Genomic DNA, 26413 nt, shown 5'->3' on the forward strand with positions numbered 1-26413 from the left:
TTCCAACAATATATGAAATACAACATGTCCAGTTGGTTCCTTGCTTATTCTTGGTATTGGCATAAAACAGTAACAACAAAAGGCAAAATAAATTCAGTCCCTTTTAAGCAGCAGAATGCAGCAGAAAAGGGGCCTCAGAGACACTCCCATGGGAAGAGCCGGTTCAACACGCTAAAACACAGAATCTGAAATAAATCCTTGAATTCTGATCCCAGCTGTGCTCATTTGAGGATTAGCTAGTTATAACCTGTAAAGCTTCTAGGAGATGTTGACTCTTAAGTAGTAAAAGCAGAACTAAATGTGGTCAGCTGCAGTTCTTAAAAAGGTAAACTTTGCTGGGGTGATGTAAGTAAACAAGGAGGGAACAACAAACTTCATTTGCTCACAGTCTTCAATGTGATTTTGGCTTCTCCCACTCCAGAAATAAGATTTACAAAGCCAAACCAAATCTGGTTTTGATTCTCAGGAGATAAATTGCATTTTAAATGAATATAAAGCTCAAGATCAGCAGAAACAGCAAGCGTAGTGTCTTCCTGTGCGATCAGACACCCGTTGCCCAGCCAATACACACTCAAAACTAAATGCCAAAGGAGAAAGGATCAGCCTTATTGCAACAAGTGACATAAGAGTGGCACAACATCCCTCTGTGCCAGTGACCGGGAGAGCAGAGGGGCCGCCCCCCGCCCCTCTGCTCCTCCCTGCCTCCCACCAGGCTCCCCCATGCCACAATATCCAGTTAAATTAGTGCAACTGTCTCATTTAAGAGTATTACTGAGAAAATTCTGAATTATTAAAAAGGTTGCACAAAGGAAATTTACCCTTAAACTTCCCTGCGTTTTTCATGTGTCTTGCTTTACCTTGAGCATAACGCACCCTGATGCCCTATGATGGGTTTGCCCGACGTGCCTACACGAGGGTAGGCGAGATGCTTCGAGGTGCACCGCTGGTCCTTCATCATCGAGCCGAGTCGTTACCCAAACACACTGAGAGCTGCCAGCAAGCAGTGGCACCGGGCACAGAGCCTGACCCCCAACAACACCCACACCGGAGATTTAAGGGACTGACTTTGGATAGGGGCCAAAAGAAACTGCTTTCTCTGGAGATTCTATCTCCACTATCCATCATCTCCATGATGACCACTATCCTTAATGAAAGCACATCGTTATCTGTATCTAAAAGGCAGAAGTCATCTTAAGGCAGAAGATAAATACACGGAATATTTTCTCCCGCACAGCCAAACAATGCCACTTTTCTCCCCTCCTCCTTTGACTCCGCTGGAGGCCAGTTTGGAAGGAGGATGACCAAAAAGTCTGATGCAGGAAGGCAAAACCTACAGTGAAATCTCTAGCCTTTATGCAAACTCCAGTTGACTTAGTCCAAGTTTTGCCTCAAGGATCACTGAAAGGACACAGAAACTGCGGGATTCAGCTCTTTGCTGAAATAAATTATCCAGGTTACTGTACAGCATCAGTGCCACACTTCAGCAAATGGTTAGATTTATTACATGCCATTAATTTGCTGCTATATAATCGAGTTTTGTCCCAGCCATAAAAATTTGAATTATTTAGCAGAAACTCTCTGAGTTCAGCAGAACATTATTTTTGCCTTTACAGAATGGTGATTTGAGGTGGAAGGAAAATGTCTATTAACAGTGGTGAAAGACACATAAACTCATACCTGGGAATGAAAATAAAATCTCATTAGAAATCATGATGTGTCATAAGTAACCAGTTGGGTGGCCTCAGGACACGCAAGCAATCAGGTAGTTTACAAGCTCGTGGTGGTAATCTCCTCTAGGGTGTATTTTTAGGAGCGGGGGATAGCAGCAGGGTAAAACGGGTCTCGTTGGGGTCTAAGGCATCTCCCAATCCCAGCAGGACAGGGCTAACACGGGACCTTCATAAGCAGCATCCCTCGCTGCTGGGCTCTTGGGCTGCCCATCAGAGGTGGTATTTTAGGGAGGGCAGAGGGCTCTGGGAGCTGCCTGATGGTTTTTGTATACACAGTGTGTTTGAGTCTGGTCATGTCACCTGGATTAGGTGAACATCGCTCCTGCATCCAGACTGCACAGTTATGACTAAAGCAAAAACTTCAGTGCGAAGTCATTACGCTGCCATGAAACTCCCATAATTTTTTAGGAGTTTGTCACTGTAAATCCTTTCTAGGCATTATGTTCCCATTGGGTCAGATCCTGAACCAAGATGTGGTGAGGCTTAAGCCCAGCATCACCACCGAGTGTTTTCATTATAAAGACATTTGTCTGAAGTATCCAATTAACTATGGCTACAAAGCCAAAAAAATCTGGATTACACTATACGAGAAAGTTCATATTTCACTGCATGATTACAACATTCCTGAAGGCTAAATGCATCTAAAATATGATATCATACAAAGGGTGTGCAAAGTATGTTTTTCTTTTTCTCTGCCTTTCATTTCACATATAGGTACACGGCAACCTAACTTAGCTAAGCCCCTGGGATCATGACGATTATGTGCTTTTATCAAATAGGAGTTTTAACCATTCCATAAACAGACAATTTGTATAAACAGAGCGTATATGTGCACAGACCAGATACACAGTAAATAATAATTTTATATTTATCTTTACAGTTATGAGAATTTAGATATTTCTCTTTTTCACACTCATTAATCTCTTCTAGAAAGTTTCCTTCTTTCCCATTAACCTGAACCCCATTTCTGCAGAGACCCTTTACTACGTCACTGCTCCGTGGTTAGAAGATCGAAGGGCAGTCTTAGTCACCAAAATACCACATCTGATTTTTGTGGTACTTGCTCTCCTAGCCACGCTGGTATTACAGTCTAGACCTATCGTGGTCTCACGAGCAGGAGTATGTTCTGGGTAGGGCAGTCTGGTTACTCATGAAGAAAAGAATACTTAGATGTATTACTTTATGCAAGATTTAGAAAAAAAAACCCAACCCAAACATCAAAACAACCCAACCCTAAAACCAACCAACCCACTTCTTTTGTTTTTAAACTTACTTCATCAATATGTCCAACAGCTCCAAAGATCTTTGCTGTTTGCCCAATCAAACCTGGAAAACTCTCACCAATTTCTTTCAGCATTGGAAGAAAAGTGGCTAAGGCTGTCGGTTCATAGCTGGATATTTCTGTAAGTATATTTAGAATAATGTCACTGTGGTTAGGGTCTCTCAAGTGTCCAAACAGAAATGGAATACACTCTTTCAGCACCTATTAAAAAAAATCAGACAGAAACGAGTCGTGAATATAGTTGTCAGTTGTGAACACGTATAACCAAAAGAGGTCCTGTACATTGGAGTGATAAAAATAAAATCAGTTTTCCACCCTTGCTGACCTTTGCACAGAGCTATTGCTGAGGTCAATCGAAGTTCAGCTCAACATATGGAATAAGGGTAGGCTGTAGCCCTAAAATATTGCAGTTATGCATATATAAGTAAGGAAATGCTCAATTGTTAAAAAAGACAAAAAAACCCTCACCAAATATTTCCCTTGCTCTGGGCCAGTCCTGTACTTTATTGATTAAAACAAGATAAGACTTAGTCTCCCCCAATGATCCAGTAAAGTACTAGTAGAAATTTTTGGTTTCTACCGGAAACTAAATAACGTGACAAGGTTAATAGCTGGAACAAAGGAAAAAATAAGAGGCAAATCCTCATCGCACAGAAAAATGCTGTAGGCAAGATGTCATTTCTTATAAAAACACAATTTTCAAGAGGCTGAGGGTGTAGTCCTTAAAATCATCTTACAAACAGGATACAGTGTATACAACCATCTACTGAATGATTGTTTTTCATATAAACACACGTACGTGCACACTCACACACCCACCTCTGATTCAGTGAAACTGTTGCATCTGTGTAAAGACATTTCAAGGCAGAAATGGGGCATAAGGTGACCCATTCTTCTGTTATTTTTTTGAGGATTATCAGTTTTAGCAAGTTGACACCTATCGCTCTGGCAAAATACTGCAGGTGGGTGGCTGAATAAATTGTTAGTAGGAATAAATGGTAATAATAGTAATAATGAGAATACAAAACAACTTCAGACGTGTCAGCTCCAGCGTAGAGCCCTGCAATAGCCAGTGGTGCACCACAGCTCCCTCGGCTGACAAGTCCCTTGCTTCCAAAAGGAGCTGCATTTCATCTGGGACTGTGTACTACGATAAAGCTTCCTCAGCTACCTGGGGGAACAGTACTAACTACTGTTAATTCTTCTTTTCCAAAGATTCTATGAATTTCATGAATTCACAAAGCAGGTAGTTTTGTGCCTTGTTCTACTGTGCTGCGTGCTGCCAATGACACGCAGTTTCCAAAGCATGATATGTCTTGCCTTAATTAATCTCCAGCTCACTCCTAATTAATTCCTAACTCATTTTGATTTTCCTTAATATGTAATTTAACACAGTTCATATGTTCTAACGGAACCATAGCTATGGGAATTCATACTCAGCTGACAGAGCAAGAGCCAAAAAAAGTTGAAAACAGTTCTGGTTTAACACAAACTTTTTGGTCCAGCAGAGTCATTGTTATGCTCTCTTTATGATTAGATGGAGAATTTGGAATGGAATGAAAGAATTCACGGGGAATTAGCATAGGAAAGCACTGTCATGCATGTTATGGGACTCCTCACTGTTGGGAGAGCAGCTAGCAGGCAGACCTTGCCAAGTCATCTGAAACAAATAAACTCCTCCAAAAGGAGGTGCAGCATTTAGCAGTAAGATCTTCCAAACAGTTTTACCCCCAGTTCTTTCTTCCTAGCCACGATCTGGAGGAGCCTGAGGAGGTGGTGGTGTTCGGCTTGATCCAGCTGAGCCATCAGTGCCACCAGCTCTCTCAGGTGGAGGTTTATTGGCTGCGGTCGCTTCTCGTACAGAGCAGGCAGGACACGCAGCAGCAGCGAGTTCCCTGAGAACAGAGGAAATGAGAGGGCAGTGACTTGATGCGTGGCCGTACCCTCAAGCTGGAGAGAGCCCTAGAAAAATCAGCACACACCTGGAGACACCAGTTTTATTTAAGAGTCATCAGTACAAAACCAGGGAGGCATAAAACACACTGTAGAAAAATATATACTGGGCCAAGAAGCCCAATAAATAGCCTAAAGAGAATTAATCATTGCAGGTATAATGATGTAGGTGTAAAAAAAAAAAAAAAAAAAAAATCCTATTAATTATAATTTTCATTCTCAAGTACAATATCATGAGAAGTTTGCTTAACGAGCTTTCAGATTAGGATGATACTCTGTTAAATCCTAGACCAAACTAACTGCGATTTAAATTAATTTTAAAAAAAGAAAGAAAGAAAGAAGGCTAGAAAAGACATAAAAGCTATAATCCCTTTGTCGAGATTCAGACTTTCAAATTAAATAAGCAGCATGTGGAAAAAATAGCTGGTTATTAAGAGAACTAAATATGCATGACAGTAAATTTGAACATAAATAGTTAAGGATGCCATTTCCAGGAATAGAAAGGAGCCAGAGAGAGTCAACTGCAGACAGACAAAGATATGCAAAACCCTCTCTCACACGTTTTCTTAAGATGTCTGCGCATAATTCAATTTGAAGCCCAGGCTCATACCAAAATATATAACTTCACATTGCTGTACATGCCTGCCTCAATATATTTAAGTTTCACTTGAACAACATATGGAAAACATCTGCCTATTGCAATGTAGTGTGGCTCCTTTTTGTAAACCCTTGAAAGTCCTTAAGGTCTCTTTGGATTTGGTTTCCAATAGGAACTAGCTCTCTGGCCTGCTGCTTTTTCTCCAATCTAAATCTGAGCTGCGTAATTTTGGAAGATAAGCAGGTCACTTCATGGCTGGTAGAAAAAGGATAGATGGGTTCAGCCTGGACGACATCGTGCTCTTGCCAGATACAGAAAACACACCCCAAGACACTGTTAGGCCTCGCAACGTCACCTCTGAGCCAAGTAACTCACGTCTAATTCATCGCAGGTTCAGACAACTTTTAGTCGAGCAGCTTGTAATGATCCCTAAGGGGTCCTTCTGCTTCAGAGGAGTGCCTCCACACTTCAGCCAGCCACACTTCTGCATCCTACCCTGAAGCATTTATTCTGCCTGAAGAATCATTGGCTTCTCCTTGAAGGCAGCTCTGAGCCCTCCGTACAACCTCTGCAGCGCTAAAGACAAGGTTCAGACCCCGCCTCTAGTCCCATGGATGTGGCAAATTTCTGTCTTGTTTTCTATATATAAAGCACAAAGGCCAGCTGCAAAGGAAAGATATTTGCTGAGGAATTACTCTAAACAAATTCACAAGCTGTTCAGTTCCAGCCATTTTCTAGCCAAATTTTTCGTGCAAATATCCTCCTAATGTTACAAGTCGATGTGTAAAAACGTGTCACTTGTGTCACTATCATACCATGGGATTCATGCAAAGCACCAACTCACCCAAAGTTAGAACCAAAATGGTGAGAAGATGTATTTATTGAACTTTTCTAGAGTCACATCTGAGTTCCAAATTGAAAAATTTTGTAACTGAATACACTAAAACTTATTTTCTTCTCCAGATAGTTTAGTGCTTACAGAAATAAGTCCTTTCTTTGCACTTGCACATGTTTAGCTTCCACTGGAAATTTTCTGCCCATATGGAACAGAGCCCTTAAGCTCCACTTGAATTTCAGCAATGGTAACAATTGCAAAAGATGAAATTCCCATGTTCCTGGACAGGCAAAATTCATCTCAGCTGTAAAAATGCAGAGGGAGGGAATTCAGCAGAAACTAACAAAAACGAGCAGCTTTAAACAAGGAAAACCAGCCCTGAACCTGAGGCATGCTATTGCCTAAGCTGGGATGTCACAGATAGGAAGGTATCTGGAGAGTAAGACTAATTATTCAATCTGAGAAAACAAGCGTTTAAAGTATCAGATGTATTAGAGGAGTGATACTATTTGTCACGACACAACATGATGGATCACAGCCACAAAACTCTGAACAAAAATACGTTGTACAAATGCAAATTTGGGCAGTTTCCCACAGCAAACATTGCTGGGTTTACATTTGCTAACCAAGAGAAATGAAAAGCGAAGGCAATTTAGAAGCAACCCCATCACACTGGAGTGATATTTAAGTGACCTCACTGACATGGAATTGCTTTTAATTGAATAACCTGTGTTTACAAACTCATAAACAATCCAAGCAGATACCGCAGTTTGTGTCTGTTCTTCATATAACTTAAGAAAGGTCATAAAGCACAACCCAAGTCACTATTTTCTTGTCTTTTCATGTTTCAAGCTAGCTCTGAGCACCTCTTGCTATTTGTTTGTCACATCTTTTCAGTTTTTAAGGGATTTACGCACATGCAGCTCACCAACCTTTTGATTCTCAGTGCTCAGACAGTCAGAGGTGATATTGTGCCCATTCCCAAGTAATTTCCTTTCTTCCATCTTGCTTAATCTGTCTCAGTCTAAACTAAGAGCCTAAAAAGTAAGTTTGTTCTCCCAGAATGGAAAAACATTATACTCAACTCCTTAATTACCTTCTCTCTCTCTTCCTTCCTCTACCACCCTTACCCCCAATACTTTCCAGATTAGATTTTCTCAGCCTTTCCAAGCAGACCACACATTGGGAATTATGCAAGTCAGGAAAAGACTAATGTACAGTTGGGGCCACTCGATGGCTTTGCACGGCTGGCTGCAAGTCAGGCAGGGAGGACGCAGCCAGGGCAACCCCAACCAGGACCATGCCCTGGGCACGCTTTGGCCACGCTCCCTGCACACATAACGAGCACCAAAGGTCACCTTGTGCTCAGTCTCTGCTCTGCCCAACCCAGAAGCAGAGAGCCTGGGGAAGAAGAAAAAAAAAAAAAAAAAAAAGAGAAAGAGCCTGGTAGCATGCTGCAAACTAACGTGGACAGAAGGAGCTCTCAACGCTATACAGTGGTGTTTTGACATTCACTCCAAATTGAGTATTCAAAGATAAAAGCTTGTGCATCAAGACTAGTTTTTTCCCCAGAATGACTTAAGTTAGGCACATACCTCCTCGAAAACTTTTGCCTCTACTTCACCAAACCTTTGAGGTTTCTAATACATCACTTTGACATTATTACTTATTATTTGCGTTTGCAGGAGAGCAGCTGTAGGCTTCACAGTGGCAGGAACCCCCTGTACACATCGGGCAAAACAGTGAGACAGTGTGGCACTTAGGAATTGCAGGGTGCTGTGGCCAGCAAGCCCAACGCCCAGGTGGCCCAGGTTTGCCCAAGCAAGGCTGGGCGCCGGGAGGCAGCTGGTGCAGCATCACCGGGCTCTCGGCAGTCTTCTGCAGTGCCCAGAGCATCAGGTGGCCTTGGGGTGCTGGGAACAAGCCTGGAGGAGCCAGGAGCGGGCTGGGGACCCTCCAGCTTTACCTCCCTCCTCAGTCAAAAGGCAACACCTGGGAAGTGCCTCTTGGTTCGTGCTGCAGGAGGAGGAAATGGTTGAGGCCACGGATTCTGTCTCAACTGCCTCGTGTGGCTGCACCTCCTGCTCCTGGCCCAGGTGGCGGAGGCTGAACGAGTGAGAACAGGGGCCCAAGGCCCTTGTCACACACTCCTATATATAGTGGTAAGGGCTAAAGCAGAGACTCAAATGGAAAGGGAACACAGATTGCAAGTCAGATGTGATTATGGGTTGGGTTTTTTTGCTATTCTCTGAATATTTCATAGCTAATATCTAATTTGTACCATATTACCCCTTATCTCACCTAAACAATGCATCTCAGAAATAATGGCCCATTGAAGTGATAAGCTTTCAGAATTTAAAGCAGATTAACACCAGTAACAATAATACTTAGCACTAGATTAATGTCTAATCCAAGAGTGCCTTGTTTCATTTTTTTTTTTATTTTCCAAGGTTAACAGAAACAACTCTAATCATGCAGCTGCCACTCTACATGCTCCCGAAACAAAATATTAGCGGTAGCATATTAGCCACATAGTTATGATGCTGTTATTGGTAATTAGGGCTAGAATAGCAAAACCCTAACAAGCTGTCTTTGTGAGTTCTCCTTTACTGCTTAAAGCAGTAAACTGTTAGTATATAATAGAAGTTTTTATATATAACCAGCAAAAAAGCTACAATATTTAGGTCAAACCATCCACGTGTATCCAGACCAACCCTAGGTATGTTTATTTTTCTACCAATCCCCTCCAGAGCCCTTGCACGTACCAACTACAAAATGGGGTTTGCAGAGAAGGCTTTCCTGTCCACAAATAACACAAAATAACCCACAAAGCCAATGCTTGTAGGCAGCGAACTCCAAGTGATTGCAGCCCCCGCCCTCGCATCGCTGCACGTTACAACCACCCGCTCTCGGAGGGGAAGCGGCAGCTCACAAGAGCAGCTTTCCCTGTTTCTTCCCCTCCGTGAGTCAGTTCATCTCCCCCCAGTGCAAACCTGGAAGGCTGGAGTCGAGCGAGCTGCACGCCCCCTCCTCCTCTCAGCCAAAACCAACAGGCAGAAGTGCTCTTATTACAACACTGGCACCAGCACTGCTCATTCATTCAAGCCGAGGCGCTCGGAGCATTTATTAGGGGCTCCTCGCCGCGTCTCGCTCGCACTCTTGTCTCTGCTGAAGGCTGACTCTGACTTTAGCTCCAGACAGCCCAGCTATTTTCAGGAAGCAGCTCGAGAATGCGGCCCCAAGAAATACTTTCTCTGCTTATGCTGTTCTGTGTTTTCAGGGTTTCTGTTTCTGTTTTGGAGGAAGATGAGGACTATGATCTAATGTATGTGAATCTGGATAATGAAATTGAAGGTCCAGTTCTTGGTACTGAGGAAAGTAAGTAGATTTAAACTAAATTTGTGTTAAGGGCAGAATTGCATTCTTTGTTGCCTAGCTCTTGTAACAGTTATTATTACAAACATTTTTTTTTTTTCCCAGAGGAAGCAGCATGTGCTTGTATCAGTAGATTATTATGTATGGCAATTGCTAGAGCATTGGATGGTGTGCCTTGGAATTTACTTTATACTCTTTATTTTTCAGTTTTCCTGCAAAAGACTGCCGATGACAGTTTCAGAATTGCTATAACGCACACTACTTTTCTGTTTTGATATAGAAGGAAACACACTGACAGTCTGGAGCACATAAGCCTTGCACACAGCCAGATTTTGTCAAATACTCCTGTTTAAAAATGTAAGTACAAAGGAATAGCAACATCTGTCTCTTCCATTCCAGCTGTTTTGTCCGACTGCCAACGAGAGCACACTGAGTGGGACAAGCTCTTCATCATGCTCGAGAACTCACAGATGAAAGAGAACATGATGCTGCAGGCGATGGATGAGGTCCTGAAGGTGGACCTGCAGACCCTGAAAGCAGAGCTGAGCCAGCTCACCACCAGCCTCACGGGCACCTTCGCTGCCACGGTCGAGAAAGTCACCTCCCGCGTCGTGTCACAGGTAGAGCAGGCGCTTGTGAGGAGCAGTGACCAAGCTGAAGAAGCCAAGAGGCTTCAGGAGTCTGAGCAAGGAAAGGTTCTCGAGCACGTTCTCCTGCTGAGCCACAACGTGTCCAGCAGGCTCGGCCGGCTGGAGAGCGCTTGGCTGAGGAGGTCCGAGGTGGAGGCTCAGGAAACAGCTTTTCAGCAGGATAAATTCAGTCCCACCAGAGGAGACAACCTCATTTTGAACTCTCTGTGGAAAGAGCTACAGCAAACCAGAGCTGAACTGAAGGCATCGCAGACATGGGCAGCTCAGCACTTACTGCCAGCAGGTAAGTCCACATGCGCTGTGCTTTTCCGGAGAGCTCTCTTTGGTGGGCCTGTCCTGACAGAGCTCCTATAAACACCCCTCCTAAGCGCCTTCCTCTGCGTACGACCCCAAAGCAATCTTAGGAACAGCACAGCAGCTTTGAGCAGTCTCTGAACAGTCAGTGTAAGGTTAATGGTTGGACTAGATGATCTTCAAGCTCTTTTCCAACCTGGATGATTCTGTACATACAGGGAGGAAACCCATTAACCGTTCTCGAAAAAGAGGCACTGAGTTTTTCAAATGTGGGATCAAAGAAGGGTTTAATCAAAGTCCTTATGCAGGGCAAATCCAGCTAGCATCCCACCTTCTGCAGATTAAACGGTTGCCAGAGAGCAGGAAGCATAAAAATTATGTTCTCTCACCTTTTACCTTCCCAGCTGCTAACTCCTACGCACTAGTCACTGAGCTCTCCTGTTCTCTCCATGCATGTACCTGCTCCTTCCTCTTCCTAAACCAAACGTTGTCTCCTCCCCAACTCCCACTGCCCAAGAGCAGAGCTAGATCTGAGGACACGCTGCTGATGTCAGCCTGCTAAACACACTTCCCGCAGGGAGGGCACGTTCACTGCATGCAACTGTCAGGACAGAATATTTCTTCAAGCATGGAAAAATTAGTAACACTGCGGCGGTGGGTTTTTTTCCCTCGATTCCAAAACATTTGTATTGCTCAGCAAGAGAGATGGCCATAGAAAGACGAGCTCCTATCTCAAATTCCATGTCAGTTTTTCTGTGCTCTGTAGTACGACACCCAAAAAGCAGCTACAGCAGCGTGGGTATGGCAGAGCAGACCCCCATCTATTTAAAGTGTGGGTGCAGAACTGCTACATGCACAATGTAACTACGCGGAATATAACTCTGCCTACCAGACAGCTATCATTAAACGTGACTAAATGTCACTAACACCTCCTAAACGTTGACATGTCTTTAACGACTGTATTTTCCACAAATCTAAGTTACTGCAGCTCAAAAACCCCACAGAAATCCATGCTCGCAGAATCCTGCGGGCGTGTGCGAATAGGAAGTTAGGGGTGCAGTTACACCAGCCTTGCCCACGACCTGTAGCAGCACCACCAGTGTGAGCTCTTACACAGGTGAGGAAGAAGCAGAGCTTGTTGTAACTCCTAAAGCAAAGGCAACAGCTTACACAAGCCTGTTACAATACAAACACAACATAACAATAGTTTACATCAAAGCGTTTCACAATCTCATCCATCCTTTCATGTAGGGCATGGATTCAGCTTTATGGGTAAATTGCTTTTACTCCTTTATCATCACACTTTAGTAACTTTTGTGTACTGGGAGTAGATCTTACAGCATGCTCCTTTTTTCCCCAGACACAGAGAGCCTTGCCTTCCAGAAAGCATGATCTCATTCTTTATCTCTCTCCTGTAAAGCAGCCAGCCTCGCAGTCAGTTACTCTGCACTAGGTGAGAGTAAAAAAACTTGATCAGCATTAAAGATCTCAGTCTCACCAGTGGAAATCCAGATTATTTCCACTGGCTCCTACGTGGTTTTATATAAAATGTTCTTATTTTTCAATTTAAAGGATTCATTTTAAGTACTTGCAGAGCCTCTCTCTGTAATTTTTTTTCAAGCAAATTTTTAGCAACTGACTTTAATTTCTCACATCTTGAATTACTGCCAGCCATACTCTTGAGGGATTTTCTAATCACACTTTTTGTTCTTCAGTGCTGGTTTTAATTTTGTTTAGGTCTTGATAATAAAGCCTGAAAGCTTGCTAATTGAAGGCTTTTTCACAACAGCGTTCCTAAGTAGCATTTTAAGGAGTATCCCCAACAGTTGCTCAGTGACCCTGCCCCTCCTCAGAAGGGCCAATGAAGAAATGTAGATGTGCTCAAAGCTGAAAGGAAGCAGTCGATGAAATAACACAGCAGTGCAATCCTGGAGGGCACAAAGAGTCCTTCATTCACTAGAGCAGAAGTTTCCACACGTATTTTAGGCGTTTTAGATCCTCTACCTTGTTTAAACAGGAAGTGAACCGGCTTAATTGTAGAAAGGGGCTGCTTTTCCCCCCCGTGTCACCTAGAATATTAAGTTATACAAATAGGGAACAGCACATAGAATACCAAAAATGGCTTGGCTTTAGTGATCACCACTTACTTTTCCAAGTTTCACAAATTTCTGATAGTGGTTTTAACTAATCTAATTTCTATTATCAACATATTAATTGGAGATGAGAGATGAACTGTTTTAAAAATATCAGTTGTTTGCTACGTTTCCCCTGCTTAACCAGTGCGCATGAAAGTTTCTGACCAACAGCCCTAAAGGCAGGATTGGAAAAGGGAGTCATAATAAATAAATCAACACATCTCAGCATGCTTCTGCCAACACCCCCTGGGCCTGATTTTCTGTAGCCCCTGTCCCCTTCTCTGCTGCCCAGTTGTCCAGGGGACAACCACAGGACACCAAGTAACTGGTGACAGAGCCGCAGCCTCATGCTGCTAACCCAGGGATGACACGGTATCTAAACCTGCCCTTTCACACATCACTGAGCCCATCCTTGCACCGTAACGTTGCTGCTTACATCACTCCATACTGAAAAAGAACACAGAGGCTGAAACAAGGCCTAAATGAAAGAGAGGGGACTCCTTTAAGAAGCCCAGAAGGGAGTGTATGTCAAGGGTCCTGACTGTCCATGTACAAATAGACTAGTTTTTATTTACTTAACCATCGTTCTAACTTTTTCAGGGTGTGAAACAGCAATTCTATTCCCCATGCGTTCGAAAAAGATATTTGGGAGCGTTCACCCAACTGCTGGAATGACCCTTCACTCCTTTACTGCTTGTATCTGGATCAAGGTGACTGAGGCTTTGGACAAAACTATTGTCTTCTCCTATGGAACCAAGTTAAATCCATATGAAATCCAGCTTTATCTCAGCCGGGAGTCTGCAGTGCTTGTTGTTGGTGGTGACCAGCACAAGTTAGCTGTCAAAAATGTAGTTGTTCCTGGGAAGTGGATCCATCTCTGCGGTGCCTGGAGCTCGGAGAACGGCTCCGCGTCCCTGTGGGTGAAGGGAGAGCTCGCAGCCACCGCTGTGGACGTTGCCGACGCTCACACCGTTCCAGACGGAGGGATTTTGCAGATTGGTCAAGAAAAGAACGGCTGCTGCATTGGAGGGGGATTTGACGAAGCTTTAGCCTTCTCTGGAAAATTAACTGGCTTTAACATGTGGGACAGAGTGCTCAGCGCCAAAGAGATAGCAGCGCAGAGCGGAGAAGGCGCGTGCAGCATCAGGGGCAACATCATCGGGTGGGGAGTCACAGAAGTTTTGCCGTACGGAGGAGCCCAGTATGTTTCTTAAATTCTGCCAAGGCAGTTTCTGAAGCAGAGAACATATTTCATGAAGAGCTGAACACCAATATGTACAAGCAGAGCTGTAGGAGCCCGTGTGTCTCAAATTCCCAAGGAAGATTAGTATTGAAAGTTTACAAAATTAGGTACTGTGGAGATGGGATTCGATCCCTGCCTGCTGTTTTGGCAAAACACGGAAAAAAATCCCCCAAATTTATCAAGGCGTGATATTGGAAAAGCTGTTCCCGAGGTCAGACGACTGCTGTCTCTCTAGCACAGTGCCTTCTGATGTATAAAAGCGCGTGCCACTGCGGACTTTTCAGAGGCGAATGGTGCCCCGGCTGAGCGGTCTCTGCAGAGCGGATGTAAGGCTGCGCATCTGCCAGGCTCCTCCAGTCATCGGCTTCTGTAGCGCTGATGTCAATTGTACAGAGGAGCCACATAAACCAAGAAATGTGTTGTTTATTAATCGTTGTTAGTAATTTGTAGACTATAACAAAACTAGCTCCTTGTTTAAAACATTATTTGCGCCACGGATTGACCTAACATATAAAAGTAATATCCCCCATCATAATCTGATGTTACATTTGGAGAAAACACAGCTGTATTATATTGTAAATTGACTTTGTAATAATTTTATTGAAATTATTTTTGTAAAGTTGTTCTGTAAATAAAGATACTTTACTAAACTAAAACTTTCCACACTTCTCATGAATAGAAACTCTGAAAGTAAATACCAGTTGGGAATTTTTCCATGTTTTGAACCATGCAGGTTTAGCTGCTGATAGAGAACATAAATAGCAACATCTCGTACAGATGGAGAGACCCTCTGAGGACCAAAATCCAAGCATTAGCCAGGTTTCAAGGCCTGTCATGACCGCAGTCCCCCTTGTAAATGCTGCCACGTGCAAGGATCTGCCATTCTAGGAGTTCTCCCACACAGACACGGTCGCTTGTACAGAAGAGATGCTCTGACGTACTGACAGACGCGCCTTGGCCCGAGGCTGTGCTAGCACAGCCCTCAGAAGCTGCGGGAAGGATTGGTTCTGAGATATCCCCAAATAGAAATCAATCAGTACTCCATAATACTGGCCCTCTGAGAAGGACATAGGCATTTTTGAGATATGCTTATATCCAAAGTAACCAACTAGTTTGATGACAACAGGAGTTTTGTACAAGGCAGAATTGATGAATATTCAGTGGCAGCAGCTTTGATCTCTCACATTCACAAACTTATCCAAATTCCAATAAAAACATAGGGCTGGCTACAGTGCATAAGAAGCAGATGCAGAGAGCCAAGACACTGGTGGTGATCTGCGTGTAGAAAACCAAGCACGAGTAGACAATGATGAATACTTACTCGCTGGATATGTAACCATTTATGATAAGAACAATTATTCACTACCTGTTGAAGCCTCTGAACAAGTTAAAGGAGAATGTCTTATTCAAAGCAATTCTTATTTCCGCTGGAAGCAGCCCACCCTCTTCTGCCCTATTCACATGTTTCTCTTTCTCATTCTCTACAGATGTCCTAAGAACGCACTTTGAAAAGTTCCTTGCCATGTTGCTGCTATGCTTATTCCTGAATTTGACACAGCTACCAGATCCTTCCTCCCACGACACAAAAGTAGTAAGAAAAAGCTATGACAAGGTAATTTCCACTTTATTATGCCATTCAAGGGGGTTCTGCTTCATAACTAGAGTTATATGACCTGCTCCAGAGTTTTGGCAATGCTGTTTAAGGTAAAAAAAAAAAAAAAACAACCCTGCTCTGATTGCTGAAATTTCTCCTATTACCCTGTAATAAAAACGTATCTAAATTTTAAATGCTTAGTAGTAAGCATGACAAAAATCCCTTACTAAATAATATCTGGAAATAACCTTAATTACAGAACAATGAAAGATTACCTCCATTCCTCCGCTGTCAGCCAGAAAACAGATCTTCAGAGTTACGAAAAACACTTGAGGTCCCACCATCGTGCAAGGGCAAAACCGCTCTCAAATCCTCTTACCATAGAGTGCCCTCCATTAAATGAAAACAAATGCTCACGAAACGCAGCAGAAAAAGCAAAATCCTTAAAAAGATTACCAGAAGTCCTTCCCAGCTACTTTTCTTACTGCACCTCATACCTGAAATGCTTTGTCTTGGAAGTAGCCTCGTCCTATCTCTGTTCTGGTTTGGCAGATGACCAAATGCTAAGCCAGTCCTTTCATTCTCACTGACTCAGCTGGAAAACTCTCTGCTTTCCAACTGCTTTGCTCTTCTTTTATCACGTCTGTGGACTAGCAAACCTTTCCCACAGTCTAGTCCCCTCCTGCCCAGCACCACAAGTCACCTCCATCAGCTTCTCTCTTTCCCTCCTAGCTTAACTATGTTTTTCTTTGTCAACAGTTACTTTGCCTGTTTGGAAACACTAAGTCAATAGTATTTTGGGGGAGTTTGGGCTCCAAGTACGGAAAAGCCACCGCGACCCTGCTCTTGCACTGCAAACGTAAAACTGAAGGTGCAAGCACAAGGCGCACGTGCCTGGAGTACGTTGCTGAGCCCAGTTCTGCTCTCAAACAAGCCTCTGCTGAATGCAACATCCACATCCCTTGCCTGAGCAGCTCTGGAAGGTGGAGCAGCCATGGGATGCTCAGATTGCAGCAATGACTGCAGGGTAGTTTTGCTGCTGTGCCCTGGAAACAGGAATAAATCTGCCCGAGCCCTTATGCTGATGGAAGGTGTCAGCACAGGGCCTGTCAGCATCGCGGGCACGGTGAGACATTTGCATGTTTAGAAGCTGAGTTCACACAAACTGGAACAGAGTAGTTAAACACTCTTTCTAAAGAGCTCTTTTGTAGCTAATAAGATAAGAAACTGATTATGCAGCCAAACAGTTGCCCCAAGTAATCAAAAAAATCCAGTCGCAGGCAATGGGCCAAAGTCTACTATCAGTCTCCCTGGTGCCATTAGGCTGAGCCCTGTCTGCACAGCACCCAAACAAGGCCCTTTGTCTCCACGCTGCTTGGTAAATTCACCCCAAGCAGCTTATCCTCCTGCTTCCCTTCTCCCTTCAGCAAACAGTCTTTAAGCGCGGTTCTTAGTCTGCAGCAAACCAACCTTTTCACGCCCTAAATATAAGTTACATACAGTGCATTTAAGCCACTATGCAAAACAAAGCACTTTGCCTATTCAGAGTGCCCTCTTCCAGTCTGGAATTTCCAAACCTGATGTCCACAGCAACATCTGCTGGTAGAATAACATAAATACACAAAAACGAGCAGGCATGATGAAACCTTCAGCCATAGGTATCACTTTTCCCAAACCTAAGACTATACCATAAAACCTGTTTTGCTCTATTTCTTTCTATTAATAGCACTGAGTTACAAGTGGTAATGCACAAAATTAAGACATAAATACTAATGTCACAAGCCATCTGGCTTTGTAAGCTGTTAGCAATATTCTGGTCTTGGACTCTACTCAATTAGTATTATCACACAGCTCCTACATATTTATTATGTTTATCACACATTTATCCTTAAACAAAGTGGACAGAAATATGCAAACTCTATCATGATGTCTTAAGGACAAAATTACTTTCTAGTTTAGCTATCCCTCCACAACAGACTCCATTTATATTTTTAAGTAAATACAGAATGCACACACTTAATTTGAGGGCTTAACATCTTCATAACAATGTCCTTGGAATAATTAGACAGCAATTATTACTTATTGCTATTACCCAAAGAAAAACAAACTGATTTTACTACTGCAGTGGCAGTACAGTGCAACAAATACTGTGAACTTTACTACTTCAACTAAATTAGACTTCCTTGCGTAGAGGTATGAATATTTTGGCTTTTTAAACCACAAAAGGAAAGTGTACAGAGGTTAGCAACAATATTCCATGTAAAGCTAATAATGTAAGCAAAATTAAAGAACCACTACAAAGGTTTTATAGCTTACATCTGACTATTTTGCCACAGAATGGGATTCATTTCATCCCCATTTATATTTTGGAGTATTGCCAAAGACACTAATAGAAAGGATAAGAGCCCAGTAACTAGTGTCTCATATCAGGGCTTACCGTTTGAAGTCCATTAGTAGGGTATACTAACAAGTACAGATGTATTTCCTGCCCTGCGGGTCATCCAATCTATAATGACACTTCCATAGTCAACAAGGCTCAGTAAATTCACCTATTCTTGATATAGTCTGGTGTTAGATTGCGTCTACCATGTTTTATCACATCATATCTAGATATGTCCATATGTCCGCTTTCTACATCCACGCCTCACACATGTTTTTACGTATAACTTGTTTGGTTCTATGCCTAATACAGCCTCACTAATCTAACAGTGGGCACACTGCAGGACGAAATCCAAAATCTCAGTGCGTTCATACCTTGAAGGACACTTCTGACAATGGTGTCTGTGTGATCAGCCAGCAGATCTGCTTTAGCGATTGCAGCCAAGGAGAGATAACTTGACATATTTCTGCAGAGTTCCTTATTGCCCCTCTGAAGAAATTTCACTGCCACTGGAACAGCTAAGGCCATTACTGGAGGTCGATTGTAATTCTGTAAAAACACAAACGAGCATTGAAAAATAAGCAGCTGAAAAAAATGATTAAAATAAGCCTCATGCTGATCAGAATAGAAAAATAAAAATCAAAACAACAGGGGGAAAAAAGAAAAAACGTCAAGAAAGGTTATGTTTTGGTAACACCACTGAAGGCAGACTTCAAAGAAAGAGCAAGTAAAGAAATTTAAAACCACTGCACCAGGAGATGCCAATAACGCACCTATTTTTGTCTTCTGCAAGAGGAGGAAAAAAACATGATACGAAGTGCACTAGTTAAATGTTAACTGCTGTCACATTTTTAACAAGACATTTTGTGTTTGGTGCTCTCTGACAGCAGAAGCTGTATCCATCATCCACACAGAGTAGGTAGTTTTCATCCCAAAGCGTAGGAAACACCTTGGAGCTGGGAAATGTTGCTTAGGTGCTGGGAAATGTTGCTCTCTGCAGTAAGGGTGTGTGGCTGCCTTCTGCTCCGGCGTCACAGTTAACCTGCCCCACACCAATGCCCAGCCCCAAGCAGGGCAGCCCGGTGTGCAGGCACAGTCAAGGCTCAGGGAAACAATTTCAAGGCTGGATAAATCTTTCCCCAGCACAAGTCAGAGCTTCCCTCACCTAAACTACGCTGAGATTTGGCCCATCTTCATGCTAGCAGAAACCACATGAAGAAAGGACTCCTTGGTTTCCTGAACAGGATTTCAGGCTAAGCCACTGGGACTAAATCAAAGGTAAACTGGTACATGAGAGTCAGCATACTGGGAGACTTGCTCACAGGGCAATAGCTTTAGTATTAATCATCAATTGTCCTGTAATAATTAAGTTTTCCTTTTCTAAACTCCAGCCAACTTCTCTGAACACAAAAGCTTTTGGGTCAACAAAACTTTTTCAGGACCGCTAACTCCTGTTTTCAAAATGGCACTGAGCTGCAGCAGTCTCAGGGGTATCTGCACATCCACTTAGATTTTGACACTAAGGTCACAAAAGGTTTTCTACAAATATTTCTATACAGAAATTGCATGCACTGACTATACACATCTATGGCCCCTTAAGTTCCCATACATAACTGCCCTTGAAACTAGTAGGATGTGTTTATGTGTAACTGAGGACCCACATTCTCTCTGGAACGTCCTCAATCAGTGCTTTTCTCTCCTCTTCACCAAGTTTTGAGCATCTCTTTGAAACTGGACATCGTTTTTGAAAATAATCCTGCAATGTGATTATATTTAATTAGCACCTGAAATCACAGGCAACCACTGAAACACAGATGTTTCAGAAAACAACAAAATAGTACTAAGGCAGGCAGTCCAGACTTAACACATGCTCATTCTGGAGCAGCCTTGAAAAAATAAATTTAGCCCCAAGAAAAAACAAATCTGTTATTCCATATACCCTGCTACGTTGCCTCCCAGGCCAGCTCTGCCTCTACTAGCAGTAACAGAGAGCAGGACCGACCCTAATTAAGGCTGCATTATGCTACTCAACGAACACAAAAGAGCCAAGTTTAAGTGGCTATGAGGATTTTTTTCCTTGCAACAGAGACCTGCCAAGCAGAGGAGCGCCACAGCCACCCCAGGACAGTCCCTTTCTGCCAGCCCCTAAGGAAGAAGCGCCCGAAGCAACTCCTGGGTGTCAAGACAGCTTATCGTGGCAACTGCCGTATGGCCAAAAATTGCGTCTTTAATGAGAAAAGCTCTTAAAATGAATAGAGCTTTATGTAGCAGCATGTTTAAATCTACATAATGCCTCATTATATTTGGCTGAGAGGCACTACTGAGTGGGAGCCAAATTCTGCCTCCAAATTATACTCTAGGACTCCATGCAGAAAGAATGGGAAGATAAGGTTTGGCCCTCTGACTATGCGTTAAAAGACCTAAGAAAATTCCAAAGAACATTTTTTTTTTTCCCCTGTAAGAAAGATAAAATACTTAGGCAAGAAACGGTTTGAATTCAGATAGAAAGAGAAAGGTTTCATTTGTTACATTATAAACATCAGGGCATGAATGCACACTTATGAAAACGAGAAGGTGACAATGAAAAACAGATTTCAACAATATGATATAGTGATGTTTGCAAACCTAGGGGACCTCCCTGCTGCTAATATCAACAGAAACACGCTGTGAGATTCAACCCAGCTGTCAGATATTCATTACTACTTCAACTATGCCTCACGTATTGTATAAAAACTCATTTTATGCCTTCTTTTTTTATGCAAAGGAACTCGCTGATAATAGCTCTGTTTCAGGGAGCGGTAAATGTACTTTTATAACTTTCTCATTGCATTTCAATGAGCTCCTTTCCTGAAATCATCTGCAACACAGCGCAATCCCCAAAACATTTGGATACGAGCTCGCTTGATTTATGCACACAGTTGCCAACAGCACAAACTGAAAGCTTAGACAAGCCATTGCATATTTTAGTATTCTCATAAAATATGATTTCTCGTACCACAAAGACAAAATATGATTTTACAATGTACAGTCTCTCATCTGGAAAGTTTAAGCTGTGCTGCTACTGGTATCCAAATCCAGTTACTGTTTTACCTCCAGGGACACAGGACAGACAGAGATGAGGCAGCACCTCCAGGAACATGTTGCCTACCAGAAAGTGCGGTCCCTCCCAATGTTGGTCCTTCGCAGAGAAAGGCACAGGGGACACAACTCCCCGATATACCAAGGGCCCTCCCTGGATGCGTTACTGCGCCCTGCGCTGGGGTGCAGCTTATGGATCACGGCGCAGGGGGGCCAGTGCAGGGCAGAAGAAATCTTGCTAAGCCTCAACCACAGTCTTGACTAAATGTCTGGCTAGAAGAAGCCTCTATGCTTCCCAAAGCAAAATCAACATGAACCTGGGCTTCAGAAAAGGAGGGTTTTTTCCTTCTTTTAATATTTTGCTATAATACACTTTTTTGTGCAACTTCAGAGTGTCAGACTGGGAGTAAACATACTAAAGGATTGTAAAGTAAAATTTCATTGAAGTAAATTCAGCATTGATGTTATTTTCTCCTGAACTGTTTCTTTTGGACTTTAAACACTTTCAGCCAAACTCAGTAAGGAATCTCAATAAGTTTATGGAACAATATAACCTACAAGGGGCTAAGCAGTACCTTTCATGGGACAGTGACATACTTGTGCCACTATCATTTGAATTTTTCTAATGAAAGAACAAAAAAAACCCCACATCTGATTTAAGAGGCAGAGGTAAAGAAAGCAATGATGAAACAGCAGATGTACTGCACACAGAGTAGTCTGTATAGAAAGGCACTTCATAGCAACTGTTCCTCCATCTGACATGGAGCTGGTCCCCATGAATTGTACCCACAGCTGAAATGCTGGAAACAACCCTGATTTCTGCTTCCAGTTAGATAACCACGCACATCAGTTTCTCTGTGGGTCTCTCCAGTGTGTTCCTTTCCCAACAAGGAATGGCATTGCCTGCAGTTCCAGCTAAAAAAAAAAAGCCACAAACAAGCTAACCCAAAAAACCCTTCAAATTCACCCCTACCCCCCCACTTTAAGTGGCTTTCCACCCTCAGCTTACTTAAAAAGCCTTGGAATAGCCCATTTGATTCCCCAAAAGGCTGCCATATACTCAAATGTCTTTTTAGTCTTGCATTCACAGGGAGCAATAGTTCATACACTACTGAGTTCAAATAGGACCCAATTTCAGCTGTTCTTCTAGCAAATGTTTTTAGGACCTAAATACCTTTTCGATCTTCTTGCTACCTCTTAATATTTAGCAAAACATTCTAAAAAGTTATTCCAACACTCCTGGCCAGAGCATAACTTCTTTCTAGTCCTCTATTTAGAGTAGTAGCAATTGGATTTTAGTTCAGAGGTCAGTTTTCTGTGTTGTACCAAGACTGAGCTTTTACAACAAAAACGTTCAGGAAGATCCTCCTTACTGACAGCGTGTCTAATGACCTAAATTTCATGTCATTAAAACCTCTTTGGCATTTTGCTGCCTTCCAGAACAATTAAAACAAATAACCTCTTCCCTGCTATTAAGTGCTTTCCAATGAATTTTCTCTGTAGCCACAGAAAGTGATAGTCCTACGTCTCCCACTTTAATACTTAGATGAAATGCAAATACTTAGAATTAATGAAATCTGGCACTAAACAGTCAAGACACTTCTAAAGATAAGGAAGCTGCCAAAACTTTTGATTCACTGCAATGGATGCCATATACATGTAATAATCTACATTAACATTTGGGGTCCTATTCTTAGTTTTAAACAAATGCAACCACTCCCATGCACCCTCAGAAAAAACAGTGCAAGTGCACTTCAAAAGATAAAGCTGAAGAGCCAACAAATGCATTCCACTCCCTTGCTTTCAGCTCAGTCTTACCTGTAAGATACAGCTCATGATATCGGATGCAATTTTTGCATGTGGTGTGTCTTCATCTTTTCCAGAAGGCTTCAGGTTGTGCTCAAGACACGACTCCCAGAGTGCCACGAGGGCCTTCCCGTGCTTTTCTATGGATGCCGTCTCCCTGATAGCGGTGGTGATGCGAGTGATGCAGATTTCCACCACAGCCTGGTCGTTGTCATTGGTCTGGTAGTCCTGGTTCAAACAAAAAAGACATTTGCCAAGGAACATGAATCCTTTTCAAGGACCCCACAAAATTAGCCTGAAGACATGAAGTTTTTGTAACTGTCCGGTGTCTATTTTCTCACTTCTACCTTTGCAATGAACATTTAGTGTGATTAAACACAGAAATTAGTCATCCTATAGACAATTCACTGTTTTAGGTCTTAATTCTCATTCTTGTAAAGGTTATCAAATTATATTTTGGTAGTCTGTCTTGAAGCATGGCCTCCTTGACCAGGGAGTGCAAACCACACACCTTAGAACCACTCGCACAGGCCTCTTCTCCCATAACCATCCTAAAATTGAAACTGGAATCATTATATCCACAACACATATACCCAGATGCAGAGTCCCAAATATTTCACATCATGTCAAGTCCCTGATGTAAAACACAGTTAGTTTCAATTAGTATCAACGTAACATGAATAAGAGTTAATTAAATAGGCTTTATCACAAAATCCTGTAATCCCCCGTAATCACTGACACAGATGCCACATGGTTGTGAAGCGGCAGTGAAAAGCTGCAGAATATACAATCACCATCCCTCAGTCCCCTATACTGTTCCACCCTAAAAAGTAATGAAGATAAAAGACAGACCGAAGTATAAAAGACAGACTGAAGTATTAATCAAGTCATTGGTTTTCCCAGATAAAGCATGGTCATTTTTAAAGGGCTGGAGCCAAGTTCAGCACTGGTTTGCAGAAGCTCCAGCGTCAGCTTAGGGCTGACAGCGTATCACAGGCAGATTCCACGACGTTTGGGTCTGTCTCAACGCAATTCTCTGCCTTTATTCACTGCTAGCCCTCTACAAGCTTTGCTTGGTGTGACAGAAGAATCCGTGCACTTATTTAAAAAAGAAACCCACCCTTTTTCTTTTGTATAAGTTTACCTTTTGCTAAAGAAGTGAACAAGTTAACAGCCGCTGGCTGGGACGGCACGAGAGTGAAGCCCTGGGGAGAGTCGTGGTCGCTGGCTGCGGGTGGACACGGAGAGCAGAGCGGGCCCGTCCGTGCTGCTGGGAAACTCCTCACATTTGGGGACAATCCTGTGTCCGAGGCAGCCTGCTGGGACAGCCGGCACGGGGCAGCGCTGGAGCAGGTCCCGAGCTCCAGAGCCCTCTGGTGGGAATGGCCGCTCGGCAGCTCCGCGGTAGGGGATGGCTCTGCAGGATGCTGCAGCTGCTTCACGCAGGCTGGTGTGGTGGTAAAAACGTTTTGTGGGGAATTCAGGCGGGTTTTTTTGTCAAAAACTATATTAGGGGGAATTTGTGGAAAATCCCTGATAACCTGCAGTTAGGTGAGTTGAAGTGTGTCACGAACAGCGGAGGCAATGGCCAAAATAACTTGATTAATATTCTGAAAGACTGTGCAGGTGTAATTGCTGTCAAAAAAATGACCAAAGAGCCAGGGTACAGTGGCTGTCCTGATGGAGGAGACCATGATCAATGCTCTGAGAGTCAGAGACCCGCACGCTGCCAAAACTGACTTCTAAAAATCATATACAATATGAAGTGGCACAAAAGGGCAGTTATGAGAACATGTATGTGTTGTAACTGAACATCCTAAGGCTCAAAAAATATTTTCCCTTCCCTTCGGCAGACTGGAACCAGGAAGGAAAAAGAGTTTTGGTTTTTTTTGGACAGCACTTTCAAAGAGTTTACCAAAATCCATGAGCCTACCATCATTCAGAACATTTTCTGCTGCAAACAGAATACACACTATACATACCTGTAACCTCCTGCTAATCTTTAATACGCCTTAAATAACTATTTAATAAAAATTATGATAAAGATGAACTTTAAATAGCTTTAAAAGAAATCCAGCCTGTGGGAACTGGATTTGGTTACCACATTTTTAAATCTTACACTTTGCTCAGCATTCTTGAGTTTTTTAGAAACTTAAATTGTGCATGTCCCTCCCTTTAAGATTTCATTTATACATACATTTAAACTCATAAAAAACGATTAAGGACGGTGTTTCACTTACCGCAGATGAACTAATTATTCTTATTTGTTCAAGAGCTTCTGAGAGGCTTCCTTCGATTTCAGCATCCTCCAAGGAGAAAAGATCCCCCGCACGTGAAAGGTCCTTTTGTGCCAAAACCAGCCCAAACAGATGATGCATGGCTGCGCTCGCTGCCGCCCAGGCAGGCCTCGGCACACACCATGTGCGTGAACGGCTCAGATGAGGATAGAATGGAAACAATCCCGTGGACTAGTGGTCAATTTAATATGATGAATAAATCTGGGGCACATTTCAAGATTTCCTTGGCCCCAACCTAAAAGGGAAATAAAATTTTAAAAAGGGGGAAATTAGCAAATGCATTGACTGTCATATTCCAGCGTAGCAAAGATTTCTAAGTAGTATATATCAGCAGCAAACAGGATCCCATCAGGGACACCCTTAAGCACACACCACAAACTGCACATTGAAGAACCTTTTGCCCTCAAACACCAAATAGCTTAAAATTAGCTAAACAATACATAACTTTTAATAAATAAATCCCAGTTTTTTTTCATTTCAATGCATATCACCCGAGCAGGATGGTGACTGGACTAACCGATAAGGACTACAAACCGCCTTCCTGCGGGCAGTAGCAGAGCAGAGCTAGAGGAGGCAGGTGAAGCAGCTTTGTTTGTTTTCTGGGTTGTTGTGTCTTGATTCCAGAAATACACTATTAGCAAGATTGAGAAGATAATGATTTTTGTTTAGAAAAACAGCCAGTTTTGTTGCCAAAATGATCCCTGCAGTCTTTTCAAGTCATGTGAAAACAAACACTTGGCTGAGCTGAAACTATGCACTTCTTGGCTGGAGAATTTAACAGAAGCTGAGCCAAGTGGGGCCGGGCTCGGCACCATGCACACGCTCATGAAAGAGGACGGTTCTGCACTTGGGCCCCAAAACTCTGGTGTTTAAAGCATCTGCAGAGGAGACATTTGCCTTAATTATAGGAGAAGTTTGGTTTTCTCCACACTTCAGAAGTGCTATTTGTTACTCCAAGACTGCCAGGACTTACGGTTGACATAGAGCTGAGGGATCTGGTGGAGTTGAGAACGGTGTGAGGTTAATGGTTGGACTGGATGATCTTCAAGGTCTTTTCCAACCTAGATGAGTCTGTGACTTGCCTCGTGCTGATGGGTCCCCTCTGCTCACACACCTTTGAAGTGAGGGTCTTCATGGCCAATCTCAGTGCACATGAGAAAGGG

At 42.9% G+C, this 26413-nt stretch overlaps 2 protein-coding genes across 6 annotated transcripts in view; one reads left to right on the top strand and one right to left on the bottom strand.

The window, feature by feature from the left end:
- The window catches only part of VEPH1 (ventricular zone expressed PH domain containing 1), a 98400-nt gene that overhangs the window by 55331 nt on the left and 16656 nt on the right, over nucleotides 1-26413 (bottom strand). For all 5 annotated transcript variants that reach the window (XM_074878403.1, XM_074878401.1, XM_074878404.1 and 2 more), the window contains 5 exons: nucleotides 25194-25485; nucleotides 22966-23181; nucleotides 18444-18618; nucleotides 4741-4907; nucleotides 3004-3213 (listed from right to left, as the gene is read on the bottom strand). In XM_074878403.1, the coding sequence (XP_074734504.1) occupies nucleotides 3004-3213; nucleotides 4741-4907; nucleotides 18444-18618; nucleotides 22966-23181; nucleotides 25194-25331 (906 nt within the window). In that variant the 5' untranslated portion in view covers nucleotides 25332-25485. The remainder of the gene's footprint in view (nucleotides 1-3003; nucleotides 3214-4740; nucleotides 4908-18443; nucleotides 18619-22965; nucleotides 23182-25193; nucleotides 25486-26413) is intronic.
- On the top strand, nucleotides 9549-14735 carry PTX3 (pentraxin 3). Its single transcript, XM_074878407.1, has 3 exons — nucleotides 9549-9776; nucleotides 10173-10706; nucleotides 13453-14735. Exons 1-3 carry the CDS (start codon nucleotides 9629-9631, stop codon nucleotides 14064-14066), a joined length of 1296 nt encoding a protein of 431 aa, XP_074734508.1. The 5' UTR covers nucleotides 9549-9628; the 3' UTR covers nucleotides 14067-14735.

The sequence above is a fragment of the Strix uralensis genome, chromosome 9 (assembly GCF_047716275.1).
Source record: "Strix uralensis isolate ZFMK-TIS-50842 chromosome 9, bStrUra1, whole genome shotgun sequence".
Taxonomy (NCBI): domain Eukaryota; kingdom Metazoa; phylum Chordata; class Aves; order Strigiformes; family Strigidae; genus Strix; species Strix uralensis.